This window comes from Equus asinus, chromosome 28 (assembly GCF_041296235.1).
Source record: "Equus asinus isolate D_3611 breed Donkey chromosome 28, EquAss-T2T_v2, whole genome shotgun sequence".
Classification (NCBI taxonomy): domain Eukaryota; kingdom Metazoa; phylum Chordata; class Mammalia; order Perissodactyla; family Equidae; genus Equus; species Equus asinus.
Window position 1 is genome coordinate 43,932,690 of NC_091817.1, and position 14,747 is coordinate 43,947,436.

At 42.7% G+C, this 14,747-nt stretch overlaps 1 protein-coding gene across 2 annotated transcripts in view; it reads left to right on the plus strand.

Moving 5' to 3' along the window:
• Positions 1 to 14,420, plus strand: part of GAN (gigaxonin) — a 50,095-nt gene extending 35,675 nt beyond the window's left edge. For both annotated transcript variants that reach the window (XM_014844157.3, XM_070500722.1), the window contains 5 exons: positions 49 to 198; positions 1,064 to 1,200; positions 1,456 to 1,584; positions 11,478 to 11,587; positions 11,675 to 14,420. In XM_014844157.3, the coding sequence (XP_014699643.3) occupies positions 49 to 198; positions 1,064 to 1,200; positions 1,456 to 1,584; positions 11,478 to 11,587; positions 11,675 to 11,856 (708 nt within the window). In that variant the 3' untranslated portion in view covers positions 11,857 to 14,420. The remainder of the gene's footprint in view (positions 1 to 48; positions 199 to 1,063; positions 1,201 to 1,455; positions 1,585 to 11,477; positions 11,588 to 11,674) is intronic.
• Positions 14,421 to 14,747: the final 327 nt, after the last annotated feature.

Here is a 14,747-nt window from a genome sequence, read left to right on the forward strand (position 1 = left end):
ATATGGTAGTTGGCATTTTGTATATAAAGATCATTGATGTCTTTGCAGGCAAGGCATAACTTTGGAATTGTGGAGATAGACGGGATGCTGTACATTTTAGGAGGAGAGGATGGTGAAAAAGAACTCATTTCCATGGAGTGTTATGATATCTATTCTAAAACCTGGACAAAGCAACCTGATTTGACCATGGTTAGAAAGGTGAGAACTGTATCTTGTGATTACAAATTGGATTTTAAAGTTAATGTTTCTTCATTTCCTATGTATGCCTTTTAATACATTTGACAGTGTTAAAAGAAGTAACGTTGTAGGATCCTAGCTCTGTAGGTAGCTTGCCTTCACTGTCACCACCCCACACCAAGACAAGAGATGGAGTGTGTGAGAGTTCACCCTGACGGTGGGCTCTGCGTGGCACCGCTGTGCCCAGGGCCCACACCTGATAAACTCCTCGTGAGTGTACTAACCTAGGAAGCAACCAGATCTTCCAAACCTGTTTTCTTACTCCTCGTGCAGGATTGGGGAGAAACATGAATTGACAGGTAAAGAATGACATTGCTTACTGAGTAGAGTGAAAGCAGATGGTTCCCTTGGCTGTTTAAAGCAGTCTGTCTTTATTTACATCCCTGATGCTGGCAGGGGCTCATCAGGAAGCCAAAGCTTTGTGCAGTGCCGTGGGTAGACCTTTACTCCTAGTAGGTTCTCTCACTGTCTCTGCCCTTCAGCTGAAGTATTCGGGGCAGGAATTGAGTGACATCTTGCTCCATGGAATCTGCATCTTGGGATCTTCAAGTAGTGGTGAAAGATTAGAGAGACTGGAAAGCTCCTTTAAAAATTATGGTTTGTTTACTTATCTCGCTTAGGGAAATGCTGTTAGATGGAGTTAACCCTTTTCCAAGGATTAACAATACATATATTACCTTGCTTTTCTTATTGTTAAAATCCTTGTTGTAATTTTGGAAAGCACCATAGTTTAAATATCTTACAGTGATTTCTAGACAAGTTAATATTTATTCATCTAACTTTAATAATCAATGTTGCCTCCCCCACTGTTGCTCTCTCCTTTCAGATCGGCTGCTATGCAGCTATGAAAAAGAAAATCTACGCCATGGGCGGAGGATCATATGGAAAACTTTTTGAATCTGTGGAATGTTATGACCCGAGGACCCAGCAGTGGACTGCTATCTGCCCCCTGAAGGAGAGAAGGTGAGGGCACGCGGTGTGGGCCTCACAGCCTCCCTGCACCTGGCTTTTGCCTTCCTTTCTTTCACGCTAGTCTTTTGTTTGACTTAGCATTGAATTTGTGTAAAGTTAAATGAATAATCCATTTTCTGAGAAAGGAAGACGCACGTATTCATGCAACATTGAATGTCGCAGAGCTCGGAGAAGCGGGAGAGGAAGTCAGGAATTGGGCCACGAGCCGTAAGCCCAGCACCCACTCTGCTCTGTGTGGCCTTGCAGGTTTGGCGCTGTCGCCTGCGGAGTCGCCATGGAACTCTACGTGTTTGGGGGAGTGCGAAGTCGCGAGGACATCCAGGGCGGTGAGATGGTGACCTGCAAGTCAGAATTCTACCATGATGAGTTTAAAAGGTGATGACGAGTGGCTTCAGGGAGCTTCTGCGGCTGCTGCTTTAGGCTCTGAGAGTCATGTTTTAGCTTTGCTCAGTTACGTTTTCCAATCTCTTCACTGAATCATGTCATCTGTTTAGGAGGTATGGCTACTGCATACTAGATAGTTATTCAGTGACTTCAGAAGTATGGGTAATTAAAGCCGTAGAGAAATGTTTCTAAAATGTAGATCAGACCTTGACACTTAGTTGCTTAAAATCATTCACTGACTCCCTTTGGCTTTTGGGAGAAAGGTTAACTCCTAACGTAGCAGCGTATATGGCCTTCTGTGATATGGCGTTTGTCTGCTCTTCCCACTCAGTTCAACTCTGATGCCTCACTTGAGTCCCACTGAGTGACTTTTTCCCTCCAAAACATGTTAAGATTATCTCACCCTGTGCTTTTGTACTATTCCTTTTTGCCTAAAATTTCCCTTCCCATGTTTATCCAGTTAAATTGACCTCTTTGAAAACTCTCCTTATTGTCACCACCTAGAGAAAGCCTTCTCCTGTCTCCCAGTGTGACTTAGGTTCCTCAGTCTGTGATCCCATAACATCTGTGCGTCTTTCCCTCTTAGATTCTGTTAGTCATAATCTCCTTCAGGGCAAGGTCCAGCTCGGTCAACTTTGGATGCCAGCTTCTAGCATGGTACCTGGCCTGTATTAGACGCTCAATAAGATGCTGATTGCATGGATGGAGTGTGGTGGCAGATATTCGTAAGCCGTCTGACAGGCTGCCATATTTGTCCTGTGGAGTCAGTAGCATCCTTCCACCCTCCCTGTCTTCCCTTCCCTCACACGTTTTATTGTTGTAACCACTAAACAGGATTTTTATTGCAGTAAGCTGTTCAAATCCTGCAGGGAAACAGCCATGCCAAAATTAGTCTTGTGATAGTATTTCAGTCATGTTGCCAGAAGGGGGTGCCATAATGTAATGTTTAATTTCATATTATTTTAGAGTAGGGCAAACAATGAGCAGTTACCAACATTTTAGAAATACATATAAATATTACCTAACTTTTAATGTATTTTACATTTAGAATATTTACATAGCCCGTTTTTTTCCCTTCACTTACGGGGATAGACTATCTTAGGAAAATTCATTAGACAAAGTGTGAGAGCAATTTAGAGAATGTTTGCTATGGTGGGGGCAGAGGGCAGAATTTCAAAGACTTTTCTACACTTCTCTTCCTTAATGTTTTACGGTGAGGGCTAACTGTCTGCGATGTGAAGTAGTACATTAATTTCCTGCCCGGCGGAACCTCCAGACCGTCTGCCCAACCTCATTAACCAGCAGTGCTCAGCGTGTTTGGTTTCTGATAAAATATTGATATAAGCCTTTTTCATAATAACCGAATTACTGTTTAGACAGTGCGAGCTGGAGAGCTGCAACTCTCTCACTGCTGTCAATGTTCCTTATGGTTTTTGCCATTTTCTGTCCCTATTTTTGTTGTACGGAACTTAAATCTGTCTGTAACGTTTCTCAGTCTGCCCTTGATATGCTGTATATTGTTGAACCTTTGTATTTCCATCAGGTCGTTTCATATTTATAGTTGATAAGCTTTAGATGTAAGTCTGTTACTTGCTTTCAGTTCGTAATTGTTAAACAGTTGCTCCTTCCGAGCTCTTTAAGAGCACTTCCAAATGCAATTCCTGTGTCATTAGTTTCCCTATTTCTGAGCTCTCCAATGTTAGTTCATACACAGAATGAAGAAAGCTTAATTTCTCTTGTCAATATAATATGTAGATTCTTACTTGTTTAGGTAACGCTAAACACACACGGAACACTAAAGGCCATACATTCACTCACTCAACTCATCCAGTCTTCAAAACAACCCTCTGACATAATGCTACTCTATTTATTCCTGTTTTGCTTATGAGGAAACCAAAACACAGAGAGGTTGAGTAAAGTGCCCAGAGACACACAGGTAGCAGGCAGCAGAGCTGGAATTTGAACCCGGGCACTCTGGTGCCAGAGTCCACCGTTTCAGCCACTGCACTATATTGCCTTAAAAATATAGACTTTCCCGTAAATAACTATAGAACAAAGATAACATATTTTTGTTTCTTACAAGAACAGATGCTTCCAAGTATGTGTTATTGGCATACTCTGGAAACTGTTGCCAGATGAGCAATCTGTATTAGATTGGAGACCGTTTATTGTTTTTAAGTAATCTCGTGTCTTTCCTGCCTTTGTTCCCTATTTTTAGGTTAAAACTTTCCTGGAAAAATGCCATATCTTATTATTTTCTATGTTTCTAACTAAAAACAAAACTGTTTGAAGGAAAGCAAAGAAATTACCGTAAGTCACACAAATCGTAGTAACAACTTAATATATTCAGAATGACAGCATCTCTGTCTCGGTTCCTGTGTCCTGTTCTTTTACGAATACCGCCATCCTGCCAGTCATCCAGACTCAAAAAAGGTCGTCTTTGGTTCTGTCTTGTGCCTCACACCTCATCCGTCGCCAGGTCGTATCTTCTTTTTTTAAACTCTGTAATATCTTTCGCACTCACCCCCCTTCTGTTCTCTGCAACAACCCCAGTGCCCTCGCTCTTTGCTATGTCAGTGTCATTAGTCTTCCTCACCAGTCTTCTAATACATTTCACTTACCTGTGCTTTTGAAAGATTAGTGTGGCTTGGATCATTTCACACTCCTGCTGAGCATTCTTTGTGTTCCTCCATTGGGTACCAAATAAAGATAATAGTATTTAGCCTCCCACTGGGAGTCCTCCATGATCTGAGACTAAGAAAGATTTTCAGCTTCTTTCAGTTCCTTCCTTTCGCGTGTCCTGTACTTCAGCTCACTTCTTATAACCATCCTCTGTTCTGCCTCTGTGCATTTGCTCAGCCTTGATGCCTCCCCTTTCATTTTTATGGATAAATCATGTTAACGGTTCTTTGAAGTCAAGATCTGTCAGTTTCATCTTTTGATCCCTGAATGTATAATTGAATAGACATACTTGACAACTGGCAGAATCCACATGTTCTCTGATCCATGGGTTGGAGGCCATTATGGTAGGAAAGGCTAAGTGGGAGTCCCCGGAACTCTCCCTTCCTACTGAGAGAGCAAACTAGAAGCAACACTGCATGCCTGAGGAACGTGCGGAAGTTAGTGCCGCCCTCAGAGACTTGGAAATGCGAGAGTGGAGCTACCTATCATATGCTCCCTTAATTCACTTAGAAAAAGTGGAAAGTTCAGGTGAAGTTTGGAAAATAACTGTACTTTCATAAACTTAATTAGGTGTTTACACTGATCGCAGATTCAGTCCCAGATGTAGTATCTTTATGCAAATGTTGTATTTTTATGCAACAGAATCCCTGGCCTTGGTATGCAGCTGTTGACGTAGCTGCTGCTTTTCCTTCCTACCAATTCGCAAGGACCACCAGAAGCAGTTTGCTTTCACCTGGCAGGGCCCACAGTACTCCTGCACAGTCTCGCCTCAGGGCTGTGTCAGTTCCGCCACCTGCCATGATATGTTTGCGGAGATTCTCATGATCCTGATCGTCCGTTAAAACATCGTGTTGCTCTATCCCATTACATTATGCTGTTTGGATCTGATGCTTAGGGAGTAGCAAATACTACAGATGCCTTTGTAAGACATGTGAACACGAGGATGGAAGATGAACCCCACTCCTGACAAATGGTTCAGTCACGGTCCAGTCAAGAGACAGAATCCACACCAATAATCTGAACGGGGGAAATTTAATCTACATAATCATTAACTAGAAAGAGGGGGTTACCTGCCAATGGGTGAAAGAAGACTCTAATGAATGCAGAAATAGCTGGTGTAGGAAGTGCCGCTACTGCCTTTGGGGCTGAGAGAAGGTACCCTTAGAAGGAGCAGCCTGGGAGGAGTCCTCCCCGCCCTGCAAGGCTGGGATGCACCTCAGTGGAGGAGGGCGTGCTGTGGCCCGCAGCTCAGCAGAGCCCTGGGGTGCGGGAAGCTGCCAGCTGATGGCAGAGGACCTCGCTGAGGGTGAGCACCTCTGGGTCTCCTGCTCCCTGGAGGCAGCAGTGTGGTAGGAGGAAGAAAAAAATCATGCTGACCCCAAGAGAGAGGCCCTTTCCCCTGCCCAGCCGCGCACTCCCTCCAGCGCCCTCTGTTGACAAAGCCGCCGCTGCGTTCATCCTTTCAAAGAACCAGCTGTCGTTGCTTTTCTCCATTGTGTGTTTTCTGTTTCATTGGTTTCTGCTCTTATCTATATTGTTTCCTTCCTTTTACTTACTTTGGGTTTATTTTGCTCTTTCTACCCTAGCTTCTTCAGGTAGAATTTTAGGTTTTTTCATTTCTCTGCTGAAATCTCCTATCTTTTCCTCACAAGCGTCTTTTCCTGTCCCTTACTGAGCATAGTTATGGTAGCTGCTGCGTTCAAGTCCCAGCCTGATAGATAATCCCAGCATCTGAGTCATCTCAGAGTTGGCGTCTGTTGATTGTTTATTCCCTTGAGAATGGGTTCTCATTTTTCTGGCTCTTTTTTTTGTTGAGTAATTCTGGATTGCATCCTGGACGTGGTGAGTGGCACGTCGTTGGGGCCCTGCAGTCTCTTACTGCTTCAGAGTGTTGCTCGGAGAGTTTCAGCAGGCACTGGACTTGGGCAGACTCAGACTGCAGGCTGTCACACCTGCAGCTCAAACCTCCGATCAGTCCTTGAAGCCTTAGGTACAAGCATGCCTGCTTCCAGGGTCAGTCACAGGCTTGAGATGAGTGGGTACCCATACATTTAGGGGTTCTTCTCTGTGTCTCATCTTTCTGAGACCACCGCACATTTGGCAGTCCTGGTTGCTCCAAGACACTGACTCCAGTGGCCAGAAAGAAAGACAGGATTTTCTCTAGGAGGTTCAGCTACCCAGAGGTGCTGCCCTCCGGCTGCCTGCAGATAGAGCTACCAAAGAATGGAAAAATTCTATGTGGGATGCTAGTTCAACTAGCAGCTTCTTCCCCAAATCTGCCTGCTTTCACTCGGTCTGCAGAGCCCTCAGGCAGTTGTTTTCCTTATTTTGTCCGGAGTTTGCAACTGTTCCTTGCAGGAGGGTCAGCTTGTTAAGAGCTTCTTCCTCCCGAGATGCAGACACCTCACTAAAGCTCTTCCTTTCCTTCTCTCTGCTCTTGGTTGATTGCCCCCCTCTCTGTAGCTCACTCCCTCTCTCCCTCTCCCTTTCTCCCTCTCTCCTCCACTCCTTCTCTCCTTGCCTGTCTTTCCCTCCTACTCCGCTCTCTCTGAAGCTTGCTGCTGTGATCCATGCTATATTTCAAAGGTTCCTTCTCAGGGGCATTCTCTTAATTCTGAGTTACCATCATTGTGGCCTCTGAGTCCTGATAAGCCCATGTTTGAAAGCATTATAACTAAAGGCATACTATTGCCTTGTCCATTACAAAAATTACTACCCCTTTATGATGCCTGCTATGTACTAGACACTATGTGAAGTACTTTGCATTGGTATTTCATTTCATCCTAATAACAATGATTTGAGGTTGTTGATGGCGTCTGGTATCCGCACTTTACAGATGACGGTACAGAGACTGGGTTAGCTAAATTGTCCAAGGTCAATGGGGTGATAAATGGTAGAAAAAGAAATGCAAGATCACATGCCTTTTATATCTTTTTATGAGAAGGAGCTAAGACATGATCCAATTAAGTTTTCGTATAGTTTGATTTCGTTTGAAGCCTCAGCATTATATAAAATAGATCACCTGTGATTATTTTTCTGAAACCCAGGAACTCTGAATCATTGATCTGCTTTGGACCAAATTTGGTAGATCATCTACATAGACCAATTTCTTCAGCTTTGTTTAATTTTTCCAGGAAGGCATTACGTTAAATTCTCAACTCTACAAAATTATTCCAAAATATCGTTGTATTCTGTTGTGTTTTTCAACAGATAGTCTCATCATGTGTGTCTTTGTTTAGAAGCGCAGTTACTCTTGTAAGCGCACGTGGCCCGTTAATGGATTTGCTTGCCGGAGTTGCGTTCCTCTCCCCTGGGGTTGATCTTGGGCGTGTGGTTCAGCTGCAGGCGAGGCATCAGATACTCAGCAGCATTGTTCGGTTCGGAACCTGGGAAGAATTTAAGAGTCGAAGTTTAGTTATTTATGTTCAGCCCTGAAGACATAAAATGTGAATAAGCCAGTATTGTAGTTTGACATCTTCACACTCGCTCTTTCAAAGGCCTGTTCAGGTGCCCATTTTCACTTTTCAGTGGGAGCTCTTAGGTGTTTCCCTTTTCCTGTTTATTAGAGGCATGTTGGAGGCGGTGGCCACACTGTATTCCCAGTCCCCCCAAAGTGCTGGGTACCAGTCAACATTCAGATGTTAGAAGAATCAAATGTTAGGTGAAGGCGTTTAGAGATATGGCGGCGTATATTAGCTTTGCTTCTGAGTTGTTATATTATCTTGGACAAATCATTTTGCTTCCATATTTCTTGGAATTCAAGACATGGAAGCTACTACCTTATAACAATCGGGAGAGAGTGTTCATTGAAATAGGAGTGCTGTTCTTAGTGAAATAATTTTACCTTTGTATCTAATGTTGAGATGCTCAGATCTGAGCCATTGGCTTCTTGGACACTTCATGGCAGAGAGTTAGAGATCCTAAGAACAGTGCCTGCATACCTGTTCACTCCAGAAATGCGAGCAAGCCTGGACTCGGGAGTTCTTAAGGGTTTAGATACATTTCCAAGGTGTGACTGAGGACTCCTATGACCTGGCTGTATTTTAAGCCATGAAAGGGAAATTGGTCAGATTACCTTGAGTGAACATTATTACATAGCAGAGTCTAATTGTTTTGTTTTGTTTTTTGAAGCCAAAAAAATCCTTGTACTGGGAGCCGGCCCCGTGGCCAAGTCGTTAAATTCACGTGCTGCACTTCAGTGGCCCAGGGTTCGCAGGTGTGGCTCCTAGGCACAGACCTACACACTGCTCATCAAGCCATGCTGTGGCGGCATCCCACATACAAAATAGAGGAAGACTGGCGCAGATGCTAGCTCAGGGCCAGTCTTCCTCACCAAAAAAAAAACAAGAAAACCTTATATTTTGAAATAATTTTGGATTTGTAGGAAAGTTGCACAAATAGAGTTCCCATAAGCCCTTCACCCAGCTTCTCCTAATGTTAACATCCTACATAACTATAGTGCAGATATCAAAACCAGGATATTTACGTTGGCACACTATTACTAAGTAAACTGCAGACTTTACTCCAGGCTCACCAGCTCGACCCCTAATAGCTTTTCTCCGTCTGCTCCAGGATTCCATCCAAGATCCAACATTGCACTTCGTTGCTATGTTTCTTTGGTCTCCATGAATCTATATGACAGTTCCGCAGTCTTTCCTTTCTTTCCTGACCTTGGTACTCTTAAAGATTATTGGTCACTTTTTTTAGAGGCTGTCTCTTAATTTGGGTTTGTCTAATGATTTATCGAAATTAGGCTGAGATTATACCCTTTTGGCAGGAAGACCACAGAAGTGATGCTGTGCCCTTCTCTGTACCACGTCAGGGAGAATGTGGTGTCAGGGTGTCTTAAAACTGGTGATGCAGCCTTGGTCACCTGGTTAAGGTGGCGTCTGTTGGGTTTCTCCATTGTAAAGTTACCATTTTGCCTTTGTAATTAATAAATAGCTTGGAAGATAAAATTTGAGAATATGCACATATACTGTTTCTCCTTCGACTTTCACCACTAATTTATCACCTATCTATCCACGAACTAGCCTGCAGTGGTTATTTCTGTGGTGTTTGCCTAATGGTGATTTTTGTTTCCCTCATTCCTTCCTCATTTGTTAACTGGAATTCTGTAAAGACGACTTGTCCCTTCTCCCTATTTTTTTAATGTATTTGATTATTTATTTTTATCAGTGTGGACTCATGGATGTTTATTTTATTCTGAGTTATAAATCTCATACTGTCATTATTTTGTTGCTTGATTTGTTCCAGCTGTGCCCACTGGGTGCTATTTCATACCAGCCCCGGTGTCCTTTTGATGTGCCCCTGTCCTTTTTTAAGCGCTTCCTATCTGGCAGCACAGGATGCTCCAGGCTCCTCTTGTATTTTCTGTCAGCTGTGGAATCAACCACTTCTTCGTGGAGCCCTGGATCCTTCTAGTGGTTATTAAATTGATTTTAAACAGACCTGCCAAGGCAATTTAGTGGGGAAAGAAACGTCTTTTCAGCAAATGATGCTGGAACCACTAGATATCTGTATGGAAAAAAATGAACTTTGACTCTTACCTCATACCATACATAAAAGTTAACTTGAAATGTATTGTAAGACCTAAATGTAAAAGCTGAAACCATGAAATTTCCAGAAAAGAGCATAGGAGGAAAATCTTTGCAACCTTGGAGTAAGCAAAAATTTCCTAGAAGGACACAGAAAAGATGAACTATAAAAGAAAAAAAGGATAAATTGGAATTCATTAAAATGAAAAACTTCTGTTCTTCAAAAGGCTCCATTAGGGGGCTGGCCCCGTGGCCGAGTGGTTACGTTCGCGCGCTCCGCTGCAGGCGGCCCAGTGTTTCGTTAGTTCGAATCCTGGGCGCGGACATGGCACTGCTCATCAAACCACGCTGAGGCAGCGTCCCACATGCCACAACTAGAGGAACCCACAACGAAGAATACACAACTATGTACCGGGGGGCTTTGGGGAGAAAAAGGAAAAAATAAAATCTTTAAAAAAAAAAAAAAAGCACACTGTATTGAGTGTAAATTTAAAAAAAAAAAAAGGCTCCATTAGGAAAATGAAAAGACGATCTACATGTTGAGAAAAGTATTTGTGATACACGTATCTGACAAAGGACTTATATTCCACAAATATAAAAAGTCTTAGAATTCAATAAGAAGATAGAAAACCCAATTTTAAAAACAAGTAAACTGGGGCTGCCCCAATGGCATAGTGGTTAAGTTTGTGCACTCTGCTTCAGCATCCTGGGGTTCGCCGGTTCAGATCCTGGGCACAGACCTACACACCACTCATCAAGCCACGCTGTGGTGGGACCCCGCACAGGAGAACTAGAAGGACTTAGAGCTAGGATATATGACTGTGTACTGGGGCTTTGGGGAGAAAAAAAAGAAGATTGGCATCAGATGTTAGCTCAGGGCCAATCTTCCTCACAAAAAGAAACAAAAAACAAAAAAAAATGAACGAGCCTTTGAATAGACATTTCGCAAAAGAAGAGACGTAAAAGGACCAATATGCACATGCAGAAATGCCCAATGTCATTCGTCTTCAGGGAACTGCACATCACTAGTATGGATAAAATGAAAAAACCAACCGTACCAAGAGCCGGCAATAATGCCAAGCAGTTAGAATTCTCATGCATTCCTAACTGGAATGCAGAATGGCAGAACACTTTGGAAAACAGTGCGACACTTCCTTGTTAAGTGAAATATACCTTTAACCATATAACCAAGCAATTCCACGGTGTCAGCTTACAAAAAAGATGTACGCTCTAATGTCCCAGACAGCTTTATTCACAATAGTCAGAAACTGGAAGCTATGTAAATGAGCATGAGCAGATGAATGGATAAACAAATTCTGGTATATCCATATAACGGAATACTGCTTAGAAATAAAATGAAACAAATTACTGATGTAAGCAGCAGCATGGACGAACCTCAGAAACATTATGCTGAGCCAAAGGAGCTGATTGAAAAGTGCATACTCTGCATGATTCAGTGTTTATGACATTATAGAACAGGCAAAACTCCTTCGTATAGTAACAGGAAGTAAACAGCGGTTACCCGGAAGTGGAGTGTGGGCTTGAGATTAATTGGCACAGCACCTGGTGCTGTTGGTGGCTCACCAAGTTTTGTCTCTGTTAGTCTTCTAGATGTTGTGGTCATCCTTTTGATTTCCTTAATTTTGTCTGTCCGTTTGTTTTCAGGTGGATCTATCTTAATGACCAGAATTTATGCATCCCTGCCAGTTCTTCTTTTGTGTATGGAGCTGTACCCATAGGAGCCAGTATTTACGTAATCGGAGATCTTGATACAGGTAAGAGTGTTAGGGTGATTTTGTTGGAACCGTCTCCTAGTGATTCTGAGGCATGTGGTGTCACCTTTGCTTGCTCTCATGGTTTAGGTACCAATTACGACTACGTGCGTGAGTTTAAGAGAAGCACGGGAACCTGGCACCACACTAAACCACTCCTCCCCTCCGACCTTCGCCGCACTGGATGTGCAGCCTTACGTATTGCAAATTGCAAGCTTTTCCGCCTGCAGCTTCAGCAAGGCCTGTTCCGTATCCGTGTTCATTCACCTTGAAGAGGAGGCGGAGCGGAAGCAGAGCTCCTGACCAAGTGCACCACAACACGGCTTTCTGTGAGGGGGCAGAGTTGGCAGCTGGAACTTGCTCTGCGTGCCGGGCTTTGTATGGTAACTCCGGTGGTTTTATAATGCTTAGAGGCTAGAGCTGCAGCTCTTGTTTGGGAGAACACGTAACTGTTGAAAAACTACCTGGGAGGAATCAGTTCCTCCAGTTAGATGCAAACAAACAGAGGCTAGTAAATGTCAAAAGGAACAGGGAAGTGGGCATTGGTATAATGTAACATACTGACGTTAAAATACTAAGGTGCATTCTCCCTAAAGGGACCTCGTATCTGACTGACTGCTGTGTGCGAGTCCCTGGCTTTGGTAAACAAACAAACAAACATCCGTATATGCAAATCAACATATCCTAACATACCAAGATCGCTTTCTCCTGCACTCGGGACGAAACATTATGCCTGACCCTGCCCAACCAAGTAAGGTTTGTGCCTCAAACGTTAGATTGGACTGTATGCCAGCTCGTGTCCATATACTACTAGTACTCTGTCCTGAGAATCTTTTTAAACTATATTATGATGAATTGAAACTAAGATAAAATTTCTCTGATGACATTCTATCTTAGTAATCTAAAGATTTAATCAATTAATGAGTCAGGTTGCAGCCCTCCTGTGAATTTAAAGGGAGTCGCTAACTTCTGTGTTAATTAGATCAAGATATGTCGTGCCATCATTTCTGGGGTAGTACTCTTGGAGTTGTGAAGGATCTCATGCAGTGACATTCTTCTTTTCAATTAATCAAAACCATTTTATAAATATGAGGATATAGTAAGTAGGAGATTTTAAAAAGAACGACCTGAGTCAGACGGAAAAAAAGGTCTGCCGTGACTAAAAAAAACTGTCCAAACAAAATATATAGGGATCAAAAACTTTTAAAAAGAATCTGTCTGAAAGCACACAAAGTCTTGTTTACTACTGTTTAGGATGAAAACTTGTCTTAGAATGCGGATCTTTGTTAAGAACCTAGTCTTTGTAGTAGAATTTTCTCAATGCCGTTCACTAGTCAGAGTTCTAGACAAATTACGTTACAGTAAAGTTTGGCTGGTAGAAAAAACTACCTCAACTTAATTGCATTCTGTTCACCGCAGAGCAAATCCCTGCTTTCCTCCTCCCGTCCCCTCCCGGCCCACTCTCCCGCTTCCCATTGAGGGGAAGTCGGTCATTAGTAGCACTTACCTTATAAGGTATTTTGTTTTCCATTCAAATTATACCACCTTAGTGTGAAATCAGGGACTTCAAAGTGCTTGATTATGTCATAATTTGAATTTTATGCAATATCAGATTTCTAGTCAATTTAATATAGAAGTCTTCATTTTTAATTGTTTTCTACAGCTTTTGTTTTTCTGTTAGAATATGGCTCTAAGAAGCAGCATTTTGTCTTAATGGTTAATGTATAAATGTATCCTTTGGGTGTAAATTTAAGAACAGGAATTTCTTCTAGAAACTTCCTGTGTGAAATGTTTGTTTGCTATTAACTTGCATATGAGACATCGATTATGTTTTCCCACCACCAACAGAAAAAAGGGTGAGCAGTTCTTTTCTTACAGCTGTTGGTAGTCAACACAATGCTATGAAAGTTGCTGAAGGAGCCTTGCCTTTGGGGCTCTAAAGAGCGTTATTGGTGGCACGCTACCTCTGTCCTGGCAGAAGGTTCTGGAAGCAGAAGGTGTGAGGGTTTCTCTTCTCTGTCAGAGGCACTGGGCCAGACTTGCCACACATTTGTGTAACACAATCAAATTCAATAAGTCAATCAGAGCCAGCCTCGTCTCTTTGCACCGTGTGCCAGTCAGCTGTTGTCTGCACGCTTTCCCAACGATACTTGGATATTTTTTGATTGAAGCAGGCTGTGTGGCCACTGCAAAGAAAGAAAACTTTCTTTTTACGGTTAGATTTAGGGGAAACAAGTTGCTGAAAAGGTGAATTTTCTTTGGTAAAATACTTAGTACAGAGCAGAGCCGTGGCATTCAGAAGCTGCGGTTGTGGTACACTGAAGGAGTAACTGATGTCTTCTTAAAGCCATGGCAGTCAGCAGACGCTCTTCTTTTTCTTTTAATTTCTGAAGTTTGAAATTCTTCCCATCTATGCCAGACCTTTCCAAGGAGACACGCTGTTGTTCCGGAGTGAACGGGCCCCTCTTGCAGTATTGTCAGTGCCTGCGGGACTTGCTGAATTCATTTTATAGAAGTAGTTCTTTTTTCCTTTTCATTCAGTTCATTGACACTGTAGCTACAGAAATTAGGGAATATTTTTAAAAATAAATTAGCCGCATAATATGGGATGCAGTAACCAACACAAGCTGCTAAGTGCCAAACTGTTATTTTACTAATATATATATTTAAAAATATTATGTTGAAGTGTAGGGATGTACTCAATTTTATTATATCCCAAAAGTAATCATGACTTTTTGTAAATTACAGGTATTTCAGTATTGTGAAATAAATTTTAACTCTTTTCATGCAGGTTTGTGTTTTAACATTCCACTTATGCCTTGAAACATCTTTTCCTGATCTTTTTTTTTTTTTTTTTTGAGGAAGATTAGCCCTGAGCTAACTACTGCCAATCCTCCTCTTTTTGCTGAGGAAGACTGGCCCTGAGCTAACATGCGTGCCCATCTTCCTCCACTTTATACGTGGGGCGCCTACCACAGCATGGCTTTTGCCAAGCGGTGCCGTGTCCCCACCCGGGATCCGAACCGGCGAACCCCGGGCTGCCGAGAAGCGGAACGTGCGCACTTAACCGCTGCGCCACCCGGCCAGCCCCTCCTCATCAATTTTTGATAATTCTTCTTCCATAAGGCACTTTTACCAGGCGTATGTTGGAATTGGCGGCTGA